General features: G+C 52.6%; 1 protein-coding gene across 2 annotated transcripts in view; it reads left to right on the top strand.

Moving 5' to 3' along the window:
• The first annotated feature begins 243 nt into the window (after positions 1-243).
• Positions 244-19,623, top strand: part of HIVEP3 (HIVEP zinc finger 3) — a 55,664-nt gene continuing 36,284 nt past the window's right edge. For both annotated transcript variants that reach the window (XM_069477786.1, XM_069477785.1), the window contains exons 1-2: positions 244-5,304; positions 9,567-9,712. In XM_069477786.1, coding sequence (XP_069333887.1) covers positions 244-5,304; positions 9,567-9,712 — 5,207 coding nt within the window. The remainder of the gene's footprint in view (positions 5,305-9,566; positions 9,713-19,623) is intronic.

The following is a 19,623-nucleotide window of genomic DNA, read 5'->3' as shown; positions in this document are numbered from 1 at the left end:
CTGTCTGCAAAGTAGAGGGCCATACCTCACCAATATGAATAGCCTGGGCCCTGACGACCTGCTCTGAGTCCACACGCAGCCCGTGACACTTGCAAAAAACTCCCAAAGCCGTCTCGGGTTTGGCTTCCGCAGCTCTTGGCCAATGTGGCCAAAGCTGGACACCTCCTTGGGACACTTGGATTATTCGTACATGCAGCCTGCCCCGACTCTCCCTGAATAGCATCTGAAGTCTCTGGGAAGGTCATGGATCCTGAACAAAGCGTCAAGGGTACCAAGAAGGCTGAGGGAAGTCCCCGGAAGCGGCTGACCAAAGGAGAGGCCATTCAGACCAGTGTTTCTTCCAGCGTTCCGTACCCCGGCAGCAGCACGGCTGCCCCCCAGGAAAGCCCCCCACAAGAGCTCCTAGCCCCACAGCCCTTCCCGGGCCCCTCGTCAGTTCTTAGGGAAGGCTCCCAGGAGAAGACAGGACAGCAGCAGAAGCCCCCCAAGAGGCCCTCCATTGAAGCCTCCGTCCACATCTCGCAGCTTCCACAGCACCCTCTGACACCAGCATTCATGTCACCTGGCAAACCCGAGCACCTCCTGGAGGGGTCCACGTGGCAGCTGGTCGACCCCATGCGGCCTGGACCCTCAGGCTCTTTCGTGGCCCCTGGGCTCCATCCCCAGAGCCAGCTCCTGCCATCCCATGCTTCCATCCTTCCCCCCGAGGACCTGCCTGGCATCCCCAAAATCTTTGTGCCTCGCCCCTCCCAGGTCTCCGTGAAGCCCGCAGAAGAGGCGCACAAGAAGGAGAGGAAACCTCAGAAGCCGGGCAAGTACATCTGCCAGTACTGCAGCCGGCCCTGTGCCAAGCCCAGCGTGCTGCAGAAGCACATACGCTCACACACGGGTGAGAGGCCCTACCCCTGCGGCCCCTGCGGCTTCTCCTTCAAGACCAAGAGTAACCTCTACAAGCACAGGAAGTCGCATGCCCACCGCATCAAAGCGGGCCTGGCCTCGGGCATGGGTGGTGAGATGTACCCCCCGGGGCTGGAGATGGAGAGGCTCCCCGGGGAAGAGTTTGAGGAGCCCACCGAGGGAGAAAGCACAGATTCAGAAGAGGAAACCAGTGCCACATCCGGGCACCCTGCAGAGCTCTCCCCCAGGCCCAAGCAGGGCCTCCTCTCCAGCGGGCTGTACAGCTCCGGGAGCCACGGTTCCAGCCTCGAACGCTGTTCCTTGTCCCAGTCCAGCTCGGCCCAGTCGCTCGAGGAGCCCCCTCCATTTGTGGAACCCTCATCCGAGCACCCCCTGAGCCATAAACCTGAAGACACCCACACGATTAAGCAGAAGCTGGCCCTCCGCCTGAGCGAGAGGAAGAAGGTGATTGACGAGCAGGCGTTTCTTAGCCCAGGCAGCAAGGGCAGCACGGAGTCTGGGTATTTCTCCCGCTCTGAGAGCGCCGAGCAGCAGGTCAGCCCCCCAAACACCAACGCCAAGTCCTACGCCGAGATCATCTTCGGCAAGTGCGGGCGGATAGGGCAGCGGACTGCCATGCTGACAGCCACCTCCACCCAGCCCCTGCTGCCCCTGTCCACTGAAGACAAGCCCAGCCTGGTGCCTTTGTCTGTGCCCCGCACGCAGGTGATCGAGCACATCACGAAGCTCATCACCATCAACGAGGCCGTGGTGGACACCAGCGAGATAGACAGCGTGAAGCCGAGGCGGAGCTCGCTGTCGAGGCGCAGCAGCATGGAGTCCCCCAAGTCCAGCCTCTACCGGGAGCCCCTGTCGTCCCATGGCGAGAAAACCAAGCCCGAACAATCACTGCTGAGCCTGCAGCACCCGCCCAGCACCGCCCCCCCTGTGCCTCTGCTGAGAAGCCACTCAATGCCTTCTGCCGCCTGCACTATCAGTACCCCCCACCACACCTTCCGCGGTAGCTACTCCTTCGACGACCATATCACCGACTCCGATGCCCTGAGCCGCAGCAGTCAAGTGTTTACCTCCCACCCCCGGATGCTGAAGCGCCAGCCGGCCATTGAATTACCTTTGGGAGGGGAGTACAGCTCCGAGGAGGCTGGACCAAGTAGCAAAGACACAGCCTCCAAGCCCTCAGATGAACCGGAACCCAAGGAAAGCGAACTTACCAAAAAGACCAAGAAGAGTTTGAAAACGAAAGGGGTGATCTATGAATGTAACATATGTGGTGCTCGGTACAAGAAAAGGGATAACTACGAAGCCCATAAAAAATACTACTGCTCGGAGCTTCAGATCACAAAGCCCATCTCTGCAGGTGCTCACGCATCTCCGGAAGCCGAAAAGAGTCAGGCTGAGCATGAGCCGTGGTCCCAGATGATGCACTATAAACTGGGGACCACCTTGGAACTCACTCCGCTGAGGAAGAGGAGGAAAGAGAAGAGCCTGGGGGATGAGGAAGAGCCACCCGCCTTTGAGTCAACAAAAAGTCAGTTTGGCAGCCCCGGGCCATCCGATGCTGCTCGGAACCTTCCCCTGGAATCCACCAAGTCACCAGCAGAACCAAGTAAATCAGTGCCCTCCTTGGAGGGACCCACGGGCTTCCAGCCAAGGACTCCCAAGCTAGGGTCCGGCTCAGAATCAGGGAAGGAGAGGAGAGCAACGTCCAAAGAAATCTCTGTCATCCAGCACACCAGCTCCTTTGAGAAGTCCGACTCTCTCGAGCAGCCCAGTGGCTTGGAAGGGGAAGACAAACCTCTGGCCCCGTTCCCATCGCCCCCGCCTGCCCCACACGGACGCTCAGCTCACTCCCTTCAGCCCAAGTTGGTCCGCCAGCCCAACATTCAGGTTCCTGAGATCCTGGTGACCGAGGAGCCCGACCGGCCGGACACAGAGCCTGAGCCTCCCCCTAAGGAACCTGAGAAGACAGAGGAGTTCCAGTGGCCCCAGCGCAGCCAGACACTTGCCCAGCTCCCGGCCGAGAAGCTGCCACCCAAGAAGAAGAGATTGCGCCTGGCAGAGATGGCCCAGTCGTCGGGGGAGTCCAGCTTCGAGTCCTCCGTGCCGCTCTCTCGCAGCCCAAGCCAGGAGAGCAGCGTCTCTCTGAGCGGGTCCAGCCGCTCAGCTTCCTTTGACAGGGACGACCACGGGAAAGCCGAGGGCCCCGGTCCCTCATCTGACATGCGCTCCAAACCCTTGGGGACCCACATGCTGACTGTCCCCAGCCACCACCCGCATGCCCGAGAGATGCGGAGGTCAGCCTCAGAGCAGAGCCCCAACATTTCCCATTCTGCCCACATGACCGAGACACGCAGCAAATCCTTCGACTACGGCAGCTTGTCCTTGACAGGCCCTTCTGCACCAGCCCCCACGGCCCCACCAGCGCCAGTGGCACCACCAGAGAGAAGAAAATGCTTTTTGGTGAGACAGGCCTCTCTGAGCAGGCCTCCAGAAACAGAGCCACCAGAGGCTACCCCCAAGGGAAGACAGGAGAGTGAGGAACCCCTGCCTTCATCCAGCAAAGCTTCCGCCAAAAGCTCATTGCCCCAGACTTCTGCAGCGGCCACCTCACTGGGTGGGCACCCAGGAGGCAAGAGCCAGGGGCAGGACAGATCCCCGCTGGGGCCCACCACGCCCTACACAGAAGCACTGCAGGTGTTCCACCACCCCACGGCCCAGCCCCCACTGCATGAGAAGCCGTACCTGCCCCCACCTGTCTCCCTTTTCTCCTTCCAGCACCTCCTGCAGCACGAGCCAGGACAGTCCTCAGAATTTTTCTCAACCCAGGCCATGTCCAGCCTCCTCTCCCCACCATACTCTGTGCCCCCACTTCCTCCCTCCTTATTTCAAGCCCCACCACTTCCTCTCCAACCTGCAGTTCTGCACCCAGGCCAACTGCATCTCCCCCAGATCATTCCTCACCCAGCGAGCATCCCCTTCCGGGAGCCCCCTTCTTTTCTCCCCATGCCATACCCTGCCTCCTCAGCACTCTCTTCTGGATTTTTCTTGCCTCTGCAATCCCAGTTTGCGCTTCAGCTCCCTGGTGATGTGGAAAGCCATCTGCCCCAGATCAAAACCACCCTGGCCCCACTGGCAACAGGGAGTGCTGGTCTCTCCCCCAGCACAGAGTACAGCAGTGACATCCGGCTACCCTCTGTTGCTCCCCCAGCCAGCTCCTCAGCTCCTACATCAGCCCCTCCACTGGCCCTGCCTGCCTGTCCAGACACCATGGTGTCCCTGGTTGTACCTGTCCGTGTTCAGACCAACATGCCGTCCTATGGGAGTGCAATGTACACCACCCTTTCCCAGATCTTGGTCACCCAATCCCAAGGAAGCTCAGCAACTGTGTCTCTTCCCAAGTTTGAGGAGCCCCCATCCAAAGGGAAGACTTTGTGTGGGGCAGATGTGCATGAGGTTGTGCCTGGACCATCTGGGTTAGGTGAAGAGCAAAGCAGAGCTTTCCCGACTCCATACCTGAGAGTGCCTGTGACATTACCTGAAAGAAAAGGCACCTCCCTCTCATCAGAGAGTGTCTTGAGCCTAGAGGGGTCTTCATCAACAGCAGGGGGAAGCAAACGTGTTCTTTCACCAGCTGGCAGCCTTGAACTTACCATGGAAACCCAGCAGCAAAAAAGAGTGAAGGAAGAGGAAGCTGTCAAGGCAGATGAAAAACTTGAGCTAGTAAAACCATGCAGTGTGGTGCTTACCAGCACTGAGGATGGGAAGAGGCCAGAGAAATCTTTAGGCAGCCAGGGACAGAGCAGGAGAGAGCTAGAAGTGCTGTCCAGTCTGTCCTCAGATCCATCTGACCCAAAGGAAATTCCTCCCCTTCCTCACCCCACATTGCCCCATGGGACAGCCCCAGGCTCAGAAGCTTTGAAAGAATATGCCCAGCCATCTGGCAAACCTCACCGAAGAGGGTTGCCCCCACTGAGTGTGAAGAAAGAAGATTCCAAGGAACAACCTGACCTTCCTCCCCTGGCACCTTCCAGTTCTCTGCCTCTGTCAGAAATGTCCTCCAGACCAGCCAAGTTGCAAGAAGGTATGGACTCAAAGAAGGTACTGCAGTTCCCCAGCCTCCACACAACCACTAATGTCAGTTGGTGCTATTTAAACTACATTAAGCCAAATCACATCCAGCATGCAGATAGGAGGTCCTCTGTTTACGCTGGTTGGTGCATAAGTTTGTACAACCCCAACCTTCCAGGGGTTTCCACTAAAGCTGCTTTGTCCCTCCTGAGGTCTAAGCAGAAAGTGAGCAAAGAGACATACACCATGGCCACAGCTCCGCATCCTGAGGCAGGAAGGCTTGTGCCATCCAGCTCCCGCAAGCCCCGAATGACAGAGGTAAGTTCAGCTTTGTTTTTCTTCTCACCACTGATTTTTAAAGTCCTTGCTGAGCTTTTAAGGCCACATTCTCCTTAGGTTCCATGTGCAGAACTAGAAACAAATGAGTGGGCATATTTCCCCTCTGGGAGCTGTAACTAATCACATTACAAGGAAACATGTTTATTGGTTTTCTTTGTCAGTATCTCCCTCACATCATTGGAATAGATATATTTCAATAAAGTTAGCTATAAAGTGATCCTGCTTTCCCATGAGCTTCTATTATAAAATCAAAGATACAATTTCATCAAGAAAAAAAGCAATTCTCCAAAAGACTGAGTTGGAAAATCTGGCCAACAGGAATGCCTGTAGCGATTTTAGAACTTTGTAATACTCCTTCAGTTAAAATATCATTATTTCAACTTCTCCCTTGTCTTGCTAGTCTTTTCCTGTTTTTCTTATTCCCTACACCTACTGTTTCCATCCTCTAGTACCACTTGAAATCTTCCCATTTCTAGATATTCTAGAATTGGACACACTCCTGAAATATTCCTTCTTTCTTCTCTGTGAGTAGGATATCATATAGAAAGCTGAGCTGCAGTATCCCTCTTTACTAGTAAATGGAAATATCACTCACAGTTTGACCCATCTGTGCTATGTAGTAGCACTAGGCCCTCACTAAGGGCTTGTACTTACTCCTTGATTGCCTCTTGCCTGAGGCTACATTAGGAGGTGTAAAATGAACTGGTCCCATGCAAGTTCAGTACGTTTGAAATTTGATAATTCCCAATTTGCTTCAGACAAAAGACACCTCCATACATGGACAAGGCCAGCCTAGGTACTCAGGGCATGATGTGATATGCTGATTTGGCATTTGTAGAATAACAATTGGTCTTATTTATTGAGCAGCCTCACTGTGCCAGGCACCATGCTAGACCCTTGAATCCAGTCATTGCTCACTTCCACCTGTGAGGTAGCATTACCATCTCCATTCAATAGATGAGGGAACTGAGAGTCAGAGACTAAGAGAAGTCAAGGTCACATGGAAAATGTTTGGCACACCCAGAATTTGAACCCAGACCTGTCTGACTCCAAAGACTCTATTTTCCTTCTTTTAATTATTTGAGGAGAGAAAACCTTAAAAGATGATTTCAAATTTAAACATGTTCATTAGTGTGTCTTCAGACCAGATGCTTTGACAAAATCAGCCATAAATCCCCTAACCTAAACTCATATTGCAGAAAAGTGAGCAAAAGTATATTCTATAACTTCCCATACATCCACATGTTCCTCTTTTATCACTGAGGGAATGTTGTACCTTGAATTTGTTCTTAGCTTGGCCAGATATTGTTCACAGAACTGCTTTTCAAACTTATTCTCTAGATGTCTTTGTCAGTCTACAGACGTCCCTAACCAAGATTTCCACTTTGCCATAACATCACACTGATTTTCCCTCCAGTGTCTCTTACTAGCTGTGGCCACTCCCAAGATGCTGTTGTAATTACATTCATACTTTTATAACTTTTTGGGTACCTACTGTGTGCCAGGTACTATGCTAAACTTTACTTTTATCCTCACAACCACCTTGAAAGTTAGGATGCAATATCACCATTTTTGGATGAGGCAACCAAAACACGAAGAGCTGAAGTAAGTTGCACACGGCCGCATGCTAAATGGCACAGCCTGGATTCAAAATCAGATCTCACTCCAAAGCCCTTTTGGATGATCTAGGCTGCCTCTATTTTCTAATGATTGAAAATTGCATGGTGCACTTAAGAAAAAGGAAGGATTAATTTGGCTTAATTTGGATTTGGCAATTATTTGTTTATAATGAAACTTTCTTAAAATAAGCTAAAACCTGCAAACTTTTTCTTGGAATATTCTGTTTGCTTCACTGGCATGTTTCCTGCCAGAAGTGCAACAATCTGGTATGTTAATATAACTTCATGGTCTATGAGTTGAGGCCTTTGCACAACTACCCCTCTCTCTATGGCCTCTGCTTACATATCTGCAGTGATGAGAAGCTCACCACCTCCTGGTACAGCCCAAACCATCTTTGGATAGTGCTTGAAGAAAGTTCTTTATTGTACCGAGGTGACATTTGTCATCTTATGGCTTCCATTCTCTGTTAGCAGGTCTGAAAGGGTCCTTTAGCGTATTGTAGCATTTTTAACCTCTTCCTAACCATCTTCCTGAAGGTCTAGGCCACCCTATCACATTTGAGTTTGGTCATAGATTTTTTTTTTTTTCTATGTATAATCCCTGGAGAAACCCAAGCTTGTTTAAGAGTCCACTTTGCAGCCACATTCCCCAAGCTTCTCCTTTCTTTTTTTCTCCTTGGAGATCATTTGGACAACCACGTAGCACTGTAACAAAGCAATTAAGAGCAAGGATTGAGGTGCCAAGTTGCCCAGATTTAAATCTCACTATCTCACCTACTAGCTGTGTGACCTTGAGCCAGTACCTTAACCTCTCTGTGCCTTGGTTTCTTCATCTAAAATAGAGATGATAATAATAGTACCTAGCTTATAGGACTGTGGAGATAATTAAATGAATTAAAATATGCAAACTCTAAGCATAAAAATGCTTAGAACAGTGCTTGGCCTATTGGTACTCCATAAATGTTTTTAGCTATACTTATTCATATTATTAGCATTAAAAGCCACAGTGGATTCCTGGTCCCCTGAGCAATTCCAACACTATTTCTTGGTAGAGTCGTGCATTGCCACCCAAAGCAGCCTCCTCCAGCTTAGCCAAGACATCACAGCAGGCCATGAGGGAGAAGCAGTTCCTTTGCTTGTGGGAGGCCCCTTGGTCATTCCATGGGTGGTTTAGAAGATCGCAGGCCAGGGTGGGAGTGGAAACAGTGTGCTCTGGAAATCCACAGACATTGCAGAAAATCAGCTACCTCTGCCAGAGCAGCAGTCCAAATTCTTGCTTGGCTTCCACTCCCCACTTCCAACTCTGAAGAGATTAGTTGGGGGTCACTGAGTCATAGAAATTGGTCCTGGAATGGACCCTCAAGGTGGTCTAAACCCCCTCACACTCTGAGGCCCAGAAGGGTGACTCAGCACCCAGTGGCATATCTGGTGATAGAACTCAGGTTCCCTGATTCCCAACCAGGTGCCCTTCTGCCTGGCCCCACCCTGTCCTTGTAGGGGCAGGGGTGGTGGCTGGCATGGGGAGTGAAGTTCTTAGATTGTCCCAGCAGCAGGAAACATGGTTGCTCCCCCACTGGCTGGAAACAGCATGGCTTCTCATGACCTCAATGACAGTGGCATGAAGTAGGTGGAGACTGTCACTTCTGGCACTGCTGGCCCCAAACCCCAGCCCAGCATCACTGTTCCCTACACAATAGTGTACCCACCCCCTGCCACCACTGGAGGATTTAAAGAAGCAGTCCCCAACCTTTCTGGCACCAGGGACTGGTTTCATGGAAGACAATTTTTTCACGGAAGTGGGGTGTGGCATTCAGGTGGTGATGCGAGCAATGGGGAGCGGCTGTAAATACTCTCGCTTGCCCACCACTGACCTCCTGCTGTGCGGACCCCCCAGTTCCTAAGTTTCATGGAAGACAATTTTTCCATGGACCAGGGGCGGGGGCAGCAACAGAGCTCTACATCCCAGTCCCTAACAGGGTGTTGGGCACCGCAGGTTTAGAGGACATGTTCTTGGGATAATGGGAGATGTCAGGAAGCACAAGGTCAGTGCCAGCCTCCCCATCAAGCCAGCTGGCCATGGAGGCCCATAGCTCTGTGAGTATCCTTAGACCCACAGCCCAGAGCCCACACCGCCTCCCTGTGCCTATCTCTGGGGTCCTGCTGCTCAGGGCCCTCAGCCAGCCACCCGGCCTCGCTCCCAGCGCTGCCCTTAACTTGCTGGGTGACCTTGGCTTTCTGATCTATAAACAGGAATTAGACCAGTTAATCTCCAAAGGCAGGACGGAGTCTTCGTTTGTTTGTTCCACATTCTTTACGCATCTTCTCTGAGACAGGCCCCCAGACTCCTGTGAAAGACAGATAGCAAACACAGGTCCTGCGGGGAGGTAAACTCAAAAGTGCTTTGACACCAGCTAACCATCGGGCCTTGGATAAGGGCCTTCTCCCTGGGAATCAGTTTCCTTAACTCTGCAAAGTGGGGCTCATTGCACCCCTTCACAGAGGAGTTGAAGATTGAGGGTGTGTGTATGTGGTGCCACAGAAGGCACCATTGTTATCACCACGTGCCTGACTGCAGATGAAAATTTAACCAGCAATGATTTTGTCGTTCCCGTGGTGGGCCAGGTTCACCTCCCTTCGCTGGTTTCCCCGGAAGGCCAGAAAGATCTAGCTAGAGTGGAGAAGGAAGAAGAGAGGAGAGGGGAGCCGGAGGAGGACGCTCCTGCCTCCCAGAGAGGGGAGCCGGCGAGGATCAAAATCTTCGAAGGAGGGTAAGGAGCATGTTTGCTTTCCACAGTCTGTTTCCGTAGAGTAAGAGCCGGCGCCCGTCTGTGTTCCACGGCAGCGAGCGTCTCACTGGGCAGGGCTGTGCCTGCAGGCGCCCTGGAGCTCTGGCAGCGCTCTCGGCAGACACCGCCCTGGTGGGGCTCTCAGGCCCGTCTGTTTAAGAACGCTGGGGGCCTCCTTGGTGGAGAATGGGCAACGCTGGGTATTTGTCGAGGATGCGAAGAGGTGGCATGTGTTCCCAAAAAGTCACCTCCAGTGGCCCTCTTGGCATCCTGGTTTCCCACAGAGCACTCGGGCTCTGCCAAGTGGGCTGTTTGCAGGGCTGATCGCACACTGCATGCACCTACTGTTTACACTGGTCCCCGTTCCGACTGGCTGGGACCCAGGGCTCATGGGGTGAATGGTCTGAGTATTGCCCCTGGTTGTTTACCTGTGATGCTTGTCTTTGGGAACCTAATGATCTAAACCTCTCAGAACTCCCACCCTTGGGGACCCTCTGGACTCGAGAGGCGGGCCTCGTTTCAGACGTGCTTTGTGGAAGTTTTGTGCCAGCTGTGTTCTGTGTGGCCATGTGTTTGCTCCCTGGGATTTGGGTGTGTGTGAGCAGGTCCCGTGGCGTCTGTCTCAGGGTCCTGTGTCTGTGTCCCTGGTGTGATCAGGGTGGCCATGATTCTGAAGGACAACAACCTGGAAGAAAACTTACCTCCGGAAGAGGACAGTCCCCGTGCGCCTCGGCCAACACGGGCTGTCACGAAGGCCTCTGCTTCTCCAGCACGCACCAGCGCCTAACTCACAGGGTCTGAGTGGGAGGTGTGGGCGAGCAGAGATGGCCACACTCCCCAGGGCCACCAGTGGGCACCCTCTGGTGGCACCGACCAGCAAGGGCTCTCAGAAAAGGGGGTGTTTGGAAATGTGGGAGCAGGGTTGTCACAGTGACGGGGAGGGTGTCAGGGTGGCAAACAGCCCCGAAACATGCTGCCCGAAGACCAGTAGCGGCTCCGTTGAGAAACACTGGCCCAAAGCTCGTTCGGAATGCTGCTAACCTCTTTCCATTCGGGGCTGGGCGGTTTCCTCTCCTGCTGTTTGGTTAGAGCGCCCTCGTGTGTCTCCGTGTTTTCTTACCACTGGGTCCTTTAAGGCCACACAGAGAGGCTTGATCCCAGGACTGATGCGTCTGGTCACAGCGACTGGCCCCTTTCCCTCTCGCTTGCAAGGCTGTCTAGGGGACTCCGAGGGCTGCGGAGTGCCAGCTGATGGCCAAGGAGCTTGCCCTTTGGCAGCCTTCCGAGTGCAGGGAGAGGTTGGCACTGCCAGCCTGGGGCCGGGTTCCCTGAGACCGCCTCCTGCAGCCCTCGTTCCCTGCGGAAGCCTGGGCCTCAGAAGGGCAGCTGGCAGGAGCCTCCCCCGTCCAGCTACCTGCCTGGCGTCTCTGCCTGCGAGGTCTGCCTGCAGCTGAGAGGGGACAGATGACCCCTGCGTCGCGCTCCTCCTCCGCCGTCCCTTCCAGGTCCGTTTCAGAATCTCCCTCTAAAGAGACTGACTGTGTCATCCTTGCCCCCAACAGCTGTCCCACTTACCTCTGTTCCCCCCAAGACCAGCCCCTCCCCTCAACTCTCAGTTTCCTTATCTGTAAAAGGGGGATAAGAACATATCCTGTGGGGTTTTCAGAGGACCCTGTGTGACCGGTGTAACAGCTGTGGTTCATAGGTGCTCAGCAAATGGACATTGGTGTGTTTTATCACTGGTATATTCACACCTTTTATGTCCCTCCACGAGAATCTCATTTTGTTCCTTTAGCTGTGGAAAATACCCTTTCTTTGAACTTGTCACATCCAATTTGAGCACATAGGCGGTTTGTGTAGTGTCGCCGGTCAGATGCTTTTCTCCCCAGCCTGGCTGTGCCATCTGGGCCCCCACTGTGCCTGCCCCCAGCCCTCGCTCCTTGAGATCCCTGTACATTTACGGTTCTCTCAGGGCTGGTGTCACCCCCAGGGGGTGTTTGGAAATAGAGGAGGGGGGGCATTAGGGCTGCCAAATAACTGGGGACCCCTCCGCATTTCGGGCATAGGGCCAGGGATGCCAACCGGCCACTCAACAAACCGTATAATCATTTGTCCCCCCAACTTGCCAAGGGTGCCCCCCCCCAGCCTGAAACACTGCCTAGATGCTCAGGCTGCTCAGGAACAGATCCATCTATGGGCACACCAGGGTTTTGCCTTAGACTCAGTTCTTCCTGTTATTTTTGTCTTTCTTTTTTAACACAAGGAACATTTCAGTTTCACTCCAGTACATGTTTGAGAAGGGTCTGCAATGGAGCTCTGTTCCTCGGATCCACTGAGGGATCCAGGCCCAGGGAGGCCAAGAGGAGAGGAGGAAAGAGAAGAGAATTGTGCACTGGCTCTTAAGGCTTCTACCGCAAAAGCCTCTGCTCATGGTTATTGGCCAGAGCAAGTCACACGGCCTCACCTAACTCCACAGGAGGAGGGAAGTGCAGTCCCGCCTTGTGCTTGGGAGACCCGGAAATGTTGGGAGGTAGTGCCAGTGACTGCGCCGGTGGGTTTCCTGTTCATCTGCTGTGTTCGCTCAACACCGTTTTCGAGATGTATCCATGTTGATGCACATAGATCTAGTCCGTAATGACGCTTCCATAAGCCCGAGGCAAAAGAGTAGATGCTGTGTGAGTCCAACATGGGGGTCTTTTTGTCACCAGTCAATCCCTCCTTACTCTTTTCCTGAATATCCAGTCCTGTAAATAATCAATTCACCCATCCATCAGGGAGGATCTATTTAATCAGTGCCGTGTGGGTACTCTGTGCCAAGAGATGCAATGACCCAACGGGGTTAGCTGTCATCCTGTCCTCAAGGTGCTTGGGGACTGTGCCAAGGCCACAACACAAGGCCCAGTGCTGAGGTGGGAACGGCCAGGGCTGAGAATGTCACAGCTGTGGAGGGATGCTGGGGGCTGGAGTAGCCCGAGAGGACTTGCTGGAGGGGGCGGGGCCCGGCCTGGAAGGGCGGGTGGGACTCAGACCGGTGGAGAGGGAGGGTAGGTTCGTCAGCAGTCTTGGTGTGGTGGCAACTCAGGTGCCCGATCACTGGGACTCATTTCTTCTTGCCTTGAGCGTTCTCCCTTGCTGATGTCCTGCATTTCCTTGGCTTCAAACCTCACCACTGTGCAGTGGTGACACGTGGGTCTCCAGCTAGGCCCTCACTCCTGAGCTGCAGACCGTTGGTTTTGTGCTCCTGGGCCTGTGACCCCTCAAACTCAGCATGTGCCAGCCCAGCCCAGCCCTCCACTTCACCACAGCATCTCCTTCCACATCTGGATCTCAGATGACCTCCCGAGCCCATCCACTCAAAACCTTAGCGTCGTCTTGGACACCTTCTGCCCCCCTCCCAAATAGTCCCCAAATTCTGGTGTCCACACGAAGTAGTCAGTGACCTGACCTGACGTGATCTCCCTTTGCTCCCTCGGCCACCACGCTGGCTGCCCTCTCTCCTGGCCTTCAATGTTGGTGCCACTGGGCATCTTTAAAGGTGGTTCTGCCTGTGGCATGCCTCCACTCCAGAGCCTTCTGTGGCTGCCTTACCTGCAGGATCCAGTTTAAACTCAGCCTGGCAGTCCTGGCCCCACAGCCTGGCCTGCTCCTGTTGGACCTCACCTTCTGCTGCCTGCTGGGCCAGCAAGGGCTCTCAGAGGGCCAGGACTCCGCCCCCCTCCTCCGACTACCCTCCCAGACCCCCCCACACTGCAGTTCTCTGTGTTACTTCTGTCGTAACACCGGTGCTAAAATCCATTCCTGTCTCTCCCAAGACCCTTCTTGACTTGGGTCCTTGTGCGATGCTTTGCACACACTAGGCGCTGACCCCTATGTATTGCACGGATTTCCTGGCACAGGGTCCCCTCTGCATTCCCCATCACGTCCACACCTGAACGAGGCCTGCGTTTCCCAGGCAGCGGCTGGGAGTGCCCCCCAGGAATGACCTGGCTCCCCGCCCAGCACCCTTGCATCCGCCTTGAGGTTTAGAAGGGCTCTTTTGTTAAGCAGTGTTGTTTTCACACATACAAAGTTATATTGTTCCTTGAGGGTAATGACTGTATTGTCCTAGCTCCAGTTCACTTGTTGCAAGGAAAGCTGGGAACTCCTTGCAGGGGGCTGGCGTGGACAAGGAAGAGATTGGAATTGACAGGAGCTACTGGCTACTGAAAGTGGTCTTGCAAGCCCAGTGGGGGTGGGTTGTCGGTGCTTAGGTCCAAAGGGAATGATAAGGTCAGACAGCACGATCCAGGGAGGCTGGGCCCAGCTGGTGTCGGGGTACTCAGAAAGGTGGCCATGGGCAGGGGAAGGGGTGGCTCGGGTTTAGAGGGGCAGCCACACCTCAGCTGGAACTGGAGTGCAGGGCAGTCGGGCAGACGCCCAGTTGCCGGCTGGGCCGGTGAGGGGGGCGGGTAGGGTGACTCACGGGTATGCAGTTGCCCAGGGCTGCCCCTGGCCAGACCCTGCCCGCTGCACAACTCAGCCGCTGCAGCTCCTGTGGGCGGGCACTGGGTCCCACCCCTCCCCACCCCAGTGCCCTCTCCTGGGCCACGCAGAGTAGCAGGAGGTTTCCACCTTACCAGCGCTCCTTTGAGTGAAGGACCGTATTGCCAGATTCTTCTGTTCCCTTAAAGAAAAATTCATAAGGAGTCGACTGTGCTGCTCACAGTCTTTCCTCCCATCCTGCCTCAGAGCCGGTCCAGTGTGGCCTCCTCACACCTCAGAAGCTGCTCTTGTCCAGGTCAGCGGTGGCCTCTGCCTTGTAGGAGCCAGTGGTCACTTCTTACTTCTCTTCTTTCCCGACCTGCTGTCAGCGTTTGACACGGTTGGTCCCTCACTCAACTCACACCACTTGGTTTCCAGGACACTGTCTTCCTTGACCTTCCTCCTCCCGGGCCAGCTGCGCTTTCTCGTGGCCTTTGGTGATTCCTGTCATCTCCCGGTCTCTGGACACTGCGGCCCCACGGGGTTCAGCCCTGGGCTCCCCTCCCTCCTCCTCTAAACTCACCCCCAAGGTGACCTGCGCTCCGTCTACAGGCCGATGACCCAGACTCCTCTCTCCATGGATGACAGCCCCGAGCTCTGTGTCACGTCACGTGTCCAGCTACGTGTGACACTCATCCTTAGTGCACCGCACATGGCATGCCGAAGAACTGTGACTCAGGACTCTGACGTTCCTTAAAGAACTTACTTTAAAAGTTTACTTAATTCAGTATTGCTGCATTTGAAAGTATTATATTTTTAACAATTGTACTTTTCTATCTCATGTATTTTCATTAGCTGAATTTATTTTTATTCAAGTCTTAAGAGTTCATGCAGTGTACCCAGCACGTGTTGTTTGATGGTGTAGCCATATTTTTAAAAGTGTGTGCACACATGCGTGTGCTTCATGGAATAGTAGCTTGGAGAGAATAGTTTTAATTTTAAAAAATTTAAGGATCATTTTCTTTTCTAACCATTTTTCACAAATCCATTTCTTCTTGGACTTTGAAACTCAGAATATAACAGATTTTTCAGCCTAAATGTCTGCTCTGCCTAGTCCCATCTTGTGGCAACTTCAGATTTAAAATTATGTCTTTGGGGATATTTCTTACCTCTGTGTATTTGTTGGGGAGCGAATTGATTAAACTATGAATTAAATACATAGTAATGAGTTGGAGACTTTTGGATGGGTATGAAAAATAAACTCTTCAGTAAACCACTCTAAAAAGCCAAACTGGAACAAAAGCTACATACCACAGAAGGGTTGGGAGTGTGGAGGCTGGGAAACGTCTAACGGGCAGAAAAACGGTGGCCGTCACCCCACACTTGCTGCATGCTGTGTGTCTCTTTAGAAGTCTTGTCTTGTCTTGTCTTTTCTTTTCTTTTCTTTTTTTTTTTTTTTGAGACAGAATCTCCCCATTGCCCAGGTTAGAGTATAGTGGTGTCATCATAGCTCACTGCAACCTCAAACTCCTGGGCTCAAGGAATCCTCCTGCCTCAGCCTCCCAAGTAGCTGGGACTATAGGCATGCACCACCACACCCGGCTAATTTTTTCTATTATTGGTAAAGACGGGGTCTTGCTCTTACTCAGGCTGGTCTTGAACTCCTGGCCTCAAGTGATCCTCCCACCTCAGCCTCACAGAGTGCTGGGATTACAGATGTGAGCCACCACACCTGGCCTCTTTGGAAGTCTTTTAAGTGGTCAAAGTGGGGGAAAGGCATCTTTTGAAGAGGAGAAGCAAAATCACTCATTCAGTTAAGCAAGGTGAACACTGGGCACAGGCAATTTCATTTTGTAGAAGTTGGCCCAGAGCCACTCTCTCTCACATCCGTCATCAAATCCTGTCAACTTGGGCCTGAACCATATCTGGAATCTGCCCGTTTTTTCCCCACCCCTGGGTGAAGCCATTGGCAGCTCTCAACTAGATGACCAGAGTGTCCCCCTACAATTTCCTGCTCCCACTTTTCCCACTACAACGTGTTCTCAGCCCAACAACCAGCAATCCTGTTACAGTCCTCACACTCCGTCACTCCTGCTCTGTGCCCTCCGAAGCCCTTGTGGGGCCTGCCTGTGCTGGCCCCAGCTCCTCCCTAACCACTCCCTAATCGGCTCTCCCCCTGCTCCCCAGGCTCCAGCCAGTGGTCTCCTTGCTCTCTGTAAGACACGCTTCTGCCCCAGGGCCTTTGCGCTTGCTGTGTGCTCTGCCTGGAGCACTTTTTCCAGAGCATCCTGTGACCCCTCACTTCCCACAGTCACCCTCAGCAAAGCCTTCCCAAACCGCCCACTATGAACTCGCACCTTCCTCTGGCATTCCTTATCCCTTTCCCTTCCCTGCTTTATTTTTCCCCATATATTTATTGGTGTGTTTCTGTTTCTTCCACCAGACCATTAGCTCTGTGAGAGGGCAGGGACTGTATTTCATTCATCGCTGTATCCCCAGTGCTGAGAATAGTGCCCAGCACACAGGCAGTGCCAGAGAGAATGTTTATTCAATGAAGGACTCTTCCTCCAGCATGGTCGGGATTGACCGAGACCTCAGGGGAGAGGGTAGGTCCCTGAGCTCAGCAGCTCTTAGACTCTGAGAGCCAGACTGAGGCTCTGGGTAGCAGGAAGGGGCAAGGACACAGACAGGGCCAAGCCGGGCCAGGCAGGACCCATCCATCAGCCTGAAATCAGGCTCGGGCTGGGGAAGGTGAGGCGAGGTGGCCTCCACTGCAGGGCAGGCATCTGGGGTGGGCGCCGAGGGCTCTTGCTTGCTCACCATTCTTTCTTTAAAAAAATTTTTTTTCTTTTTAATTATTGTGGGTTTATAATAGTGGTATATGTTTATAGCATACATGTGATCTTTTGATACAGGCATATAATGTGTTTTAATCAGTCAGGATAATTTGATTATCTGTCACCTCAGGCATTTATCGTTTCCTTGTGTTAGGAACATTCCAGTTCCACTCTTACAGTTATTTTAACATATACCCTAACTTCTTGTTGATTATAGTCACTTTGTTGTGCTATCAAATATTGTTCATTCTCTCTAACTATCTTACTATATTTTTGCACCCATTAACCATCCCCACTTTATCCCCTGCTCCCCGCTACCCTTCCCAGCCTCTGGCAACCCTCATTCTACTCTCTGTCTCCATGAGATCAATTGTTTTTATGTTTAGCTCCCACATGAGTGAGAACATGTGAGATTTGTCTTTCTGTGCTTGGCTTATTTGACTTAACATGATGTTCTCCAGTTCCATCCCTGTTGTTGCAAATGGCAGGATTTCGTTCTTTTTTATGATTCTATAATATTCCATTGTGTATATGTACCACAATTTCTTGATCCATTCATCTGTTAATGGGCACTTAGGTTGATTCCAAATCTTGGCCATTGTTGAATAGTGCAGCAATAAACATCGGAGTGCAGATATCTTTTCAATATACTGATTTCCTTTCCTTTGGCTATATACCCAGCAGTGGGATTGTTGGGTCACGTGGTAGTTCTATTTTCAGTTTTTTTCTATACTGTTCTCCATAATGATCATACTAATTTAAATTCCCACCAACAGTGTACGAGGGTTCCCCTTTCTCCACATCCTCACCAGCATTCATTATTATAATACCTGTCTGTTTAGTAAAAAGCCATTTTAACTGGGGTGAGATGATATCTCAGCAGAGTGTGATGTCCTAGGAGGCAAGAGCAGGGAGTATGCAAGGTGGGCGCACGAGCTGGGGGAGGACAGGCACGTGTCTGTCCGATAGGGCCCTGTGGGGGTCACTGGTGACTTTGATGCGAGCTATTTCCATGATGATGGAATTGCGAAGGCATGGGCCGAAAGGAGGCAAGGAGGTGGCGTGTGTAAACCCCTGTCCTAAGAGGCTGGCCCTGGAGGGAAGCTGTGGAAATGGGGGAGGCGGCACGCGGAGGGAATGTGAGGTGGGTGTTTGACCCGAGAGGTCCTCATGTGTGTGTGTGCTGCTCGGAATGGTTCACAGCAAGGGGCAGGTGACAGTGCCAGGGGAGAAGGGGCAGAGTGCAGGAGCAAAGCCCCAGGGGAGGTGTGGGAGTGGCCCCAGGCACTGATGAGAAGGGGACAGGGAAGATCCTGGTTTGGGGCCGGGAAGCGGGCAGGGTTTTCTCAGCCCGGGTTCAGGCCCCGTTCACTTTTCACCGTTCCAGGCTGCCTTGCACTCCAGATCTTCCCCCACAACAGATTTGTGAATGGCTATTTTGAAAACAAGAGGAGAAAAATTTCGGTTCCTAGGAAACCACTTAGAATCTCAGAAACGTTATTCCTTTGCATAGATTATCCCCAAAATAAAACTATCAGATGATGGTCTAACTCGGTTGACTCTGTGCTGGCCTCCGGCTTTCCTCCACGTACACAAAGGGCTTCTCAGGGGACACTCCAGGCATCAGAGAGAGCTGACTGTGTCACTGTGAAACCCAAGTCAAGGATGGTTTAAAAAGAAAGAAAGAAAACATGAAAGCAAAATGGAAAGAGAAAGACATATTGATCGTTGGGCAGACTGAGTGTCTGCCTATGTGTGGCCAGAGCCCTCCAGAGCCCTGAGCCCTGTCAAGGAAGACCTCGTTGCATCCTATTAAAATTTAAAGGAGAATCTATTTTTCCATGCAGGCAGTGCCCTCAGTTCCTGGGTAGGGGGCCTCGGGCAGCACGGTAAGAGCTGCAGAGCTGCGCCCTGAGAGTTGCTGCTGCAGCGGGACGTAGCACCCCCTGGACCTGGACAGTGTCTGCCTGAGTCCCCCTCCCGGCCTCGGTTCCTGTCCTGGGGAATCAGGCCACGCTCCCAGGAGAACACTGGCCTCCTCCTGCGTCTCCTGTGGGAGAAGCAGCCCCTTAGAGAACAGAGGCGTGTGCACTCGCTCGCTCGCTCCCTCCCTTTCAGCTTTTAATTTTTTTGAAGTTACACATGCATGGAGTTTAAAGAATCAAGTATTTTCATAAATTTTGTTGCAGAAAATAGCAATACTCTTCCTCTTTGCCCCACATTTTCTTTCCCACCCCCCAGCGTCAGAAGCAATAACTTTCATCTCTTTTAGCTGATGATCCTGGTTTTCCTCCATGTCTCTAAGTAACGTGCATGGGCTGCCACGACTGGGCTCTTCAGCTTCCGGCGTTAGCTATTGACTCAGGAGCCGTTCTGCCTTCCACATTCCCCTCCCCCAGCCCCATCCTCCCGTCCTCTCATTAGAGCTGGGTCATGTATAATTCACAGCTAAGGCATAAAACCAACTGTGGTTACTTCTTCTTTCCTGTATTTTCACTGTGGACACTAAGAGTGCGTGTGTGTGTGTGTGTGTGTGTGTGTGTGTAACTTTGCTTAGTTTCCTGTATGTTACTAATTCAACCCCAAATTCTCACC

The sequence above is a fragment of the Eulemur rufifrons genome, chromosome 8, assembly GCF_041146395.1.
Source record: "Eulemur rufifrons isolate Redbay chromosome 8, OSU_ERuf_1, whole genome shotgun sequence".
NCBI classification, from domain to species: domain Eukaryota; kingdom Metazoa; phylum Chordata; class Mammalia; order Primates; family Lemuridae; genus Eulemur; species Eulemur rufifrons.
This window is presented reverse-complemented; position numbering and strand designations above follow the sequence as displayed.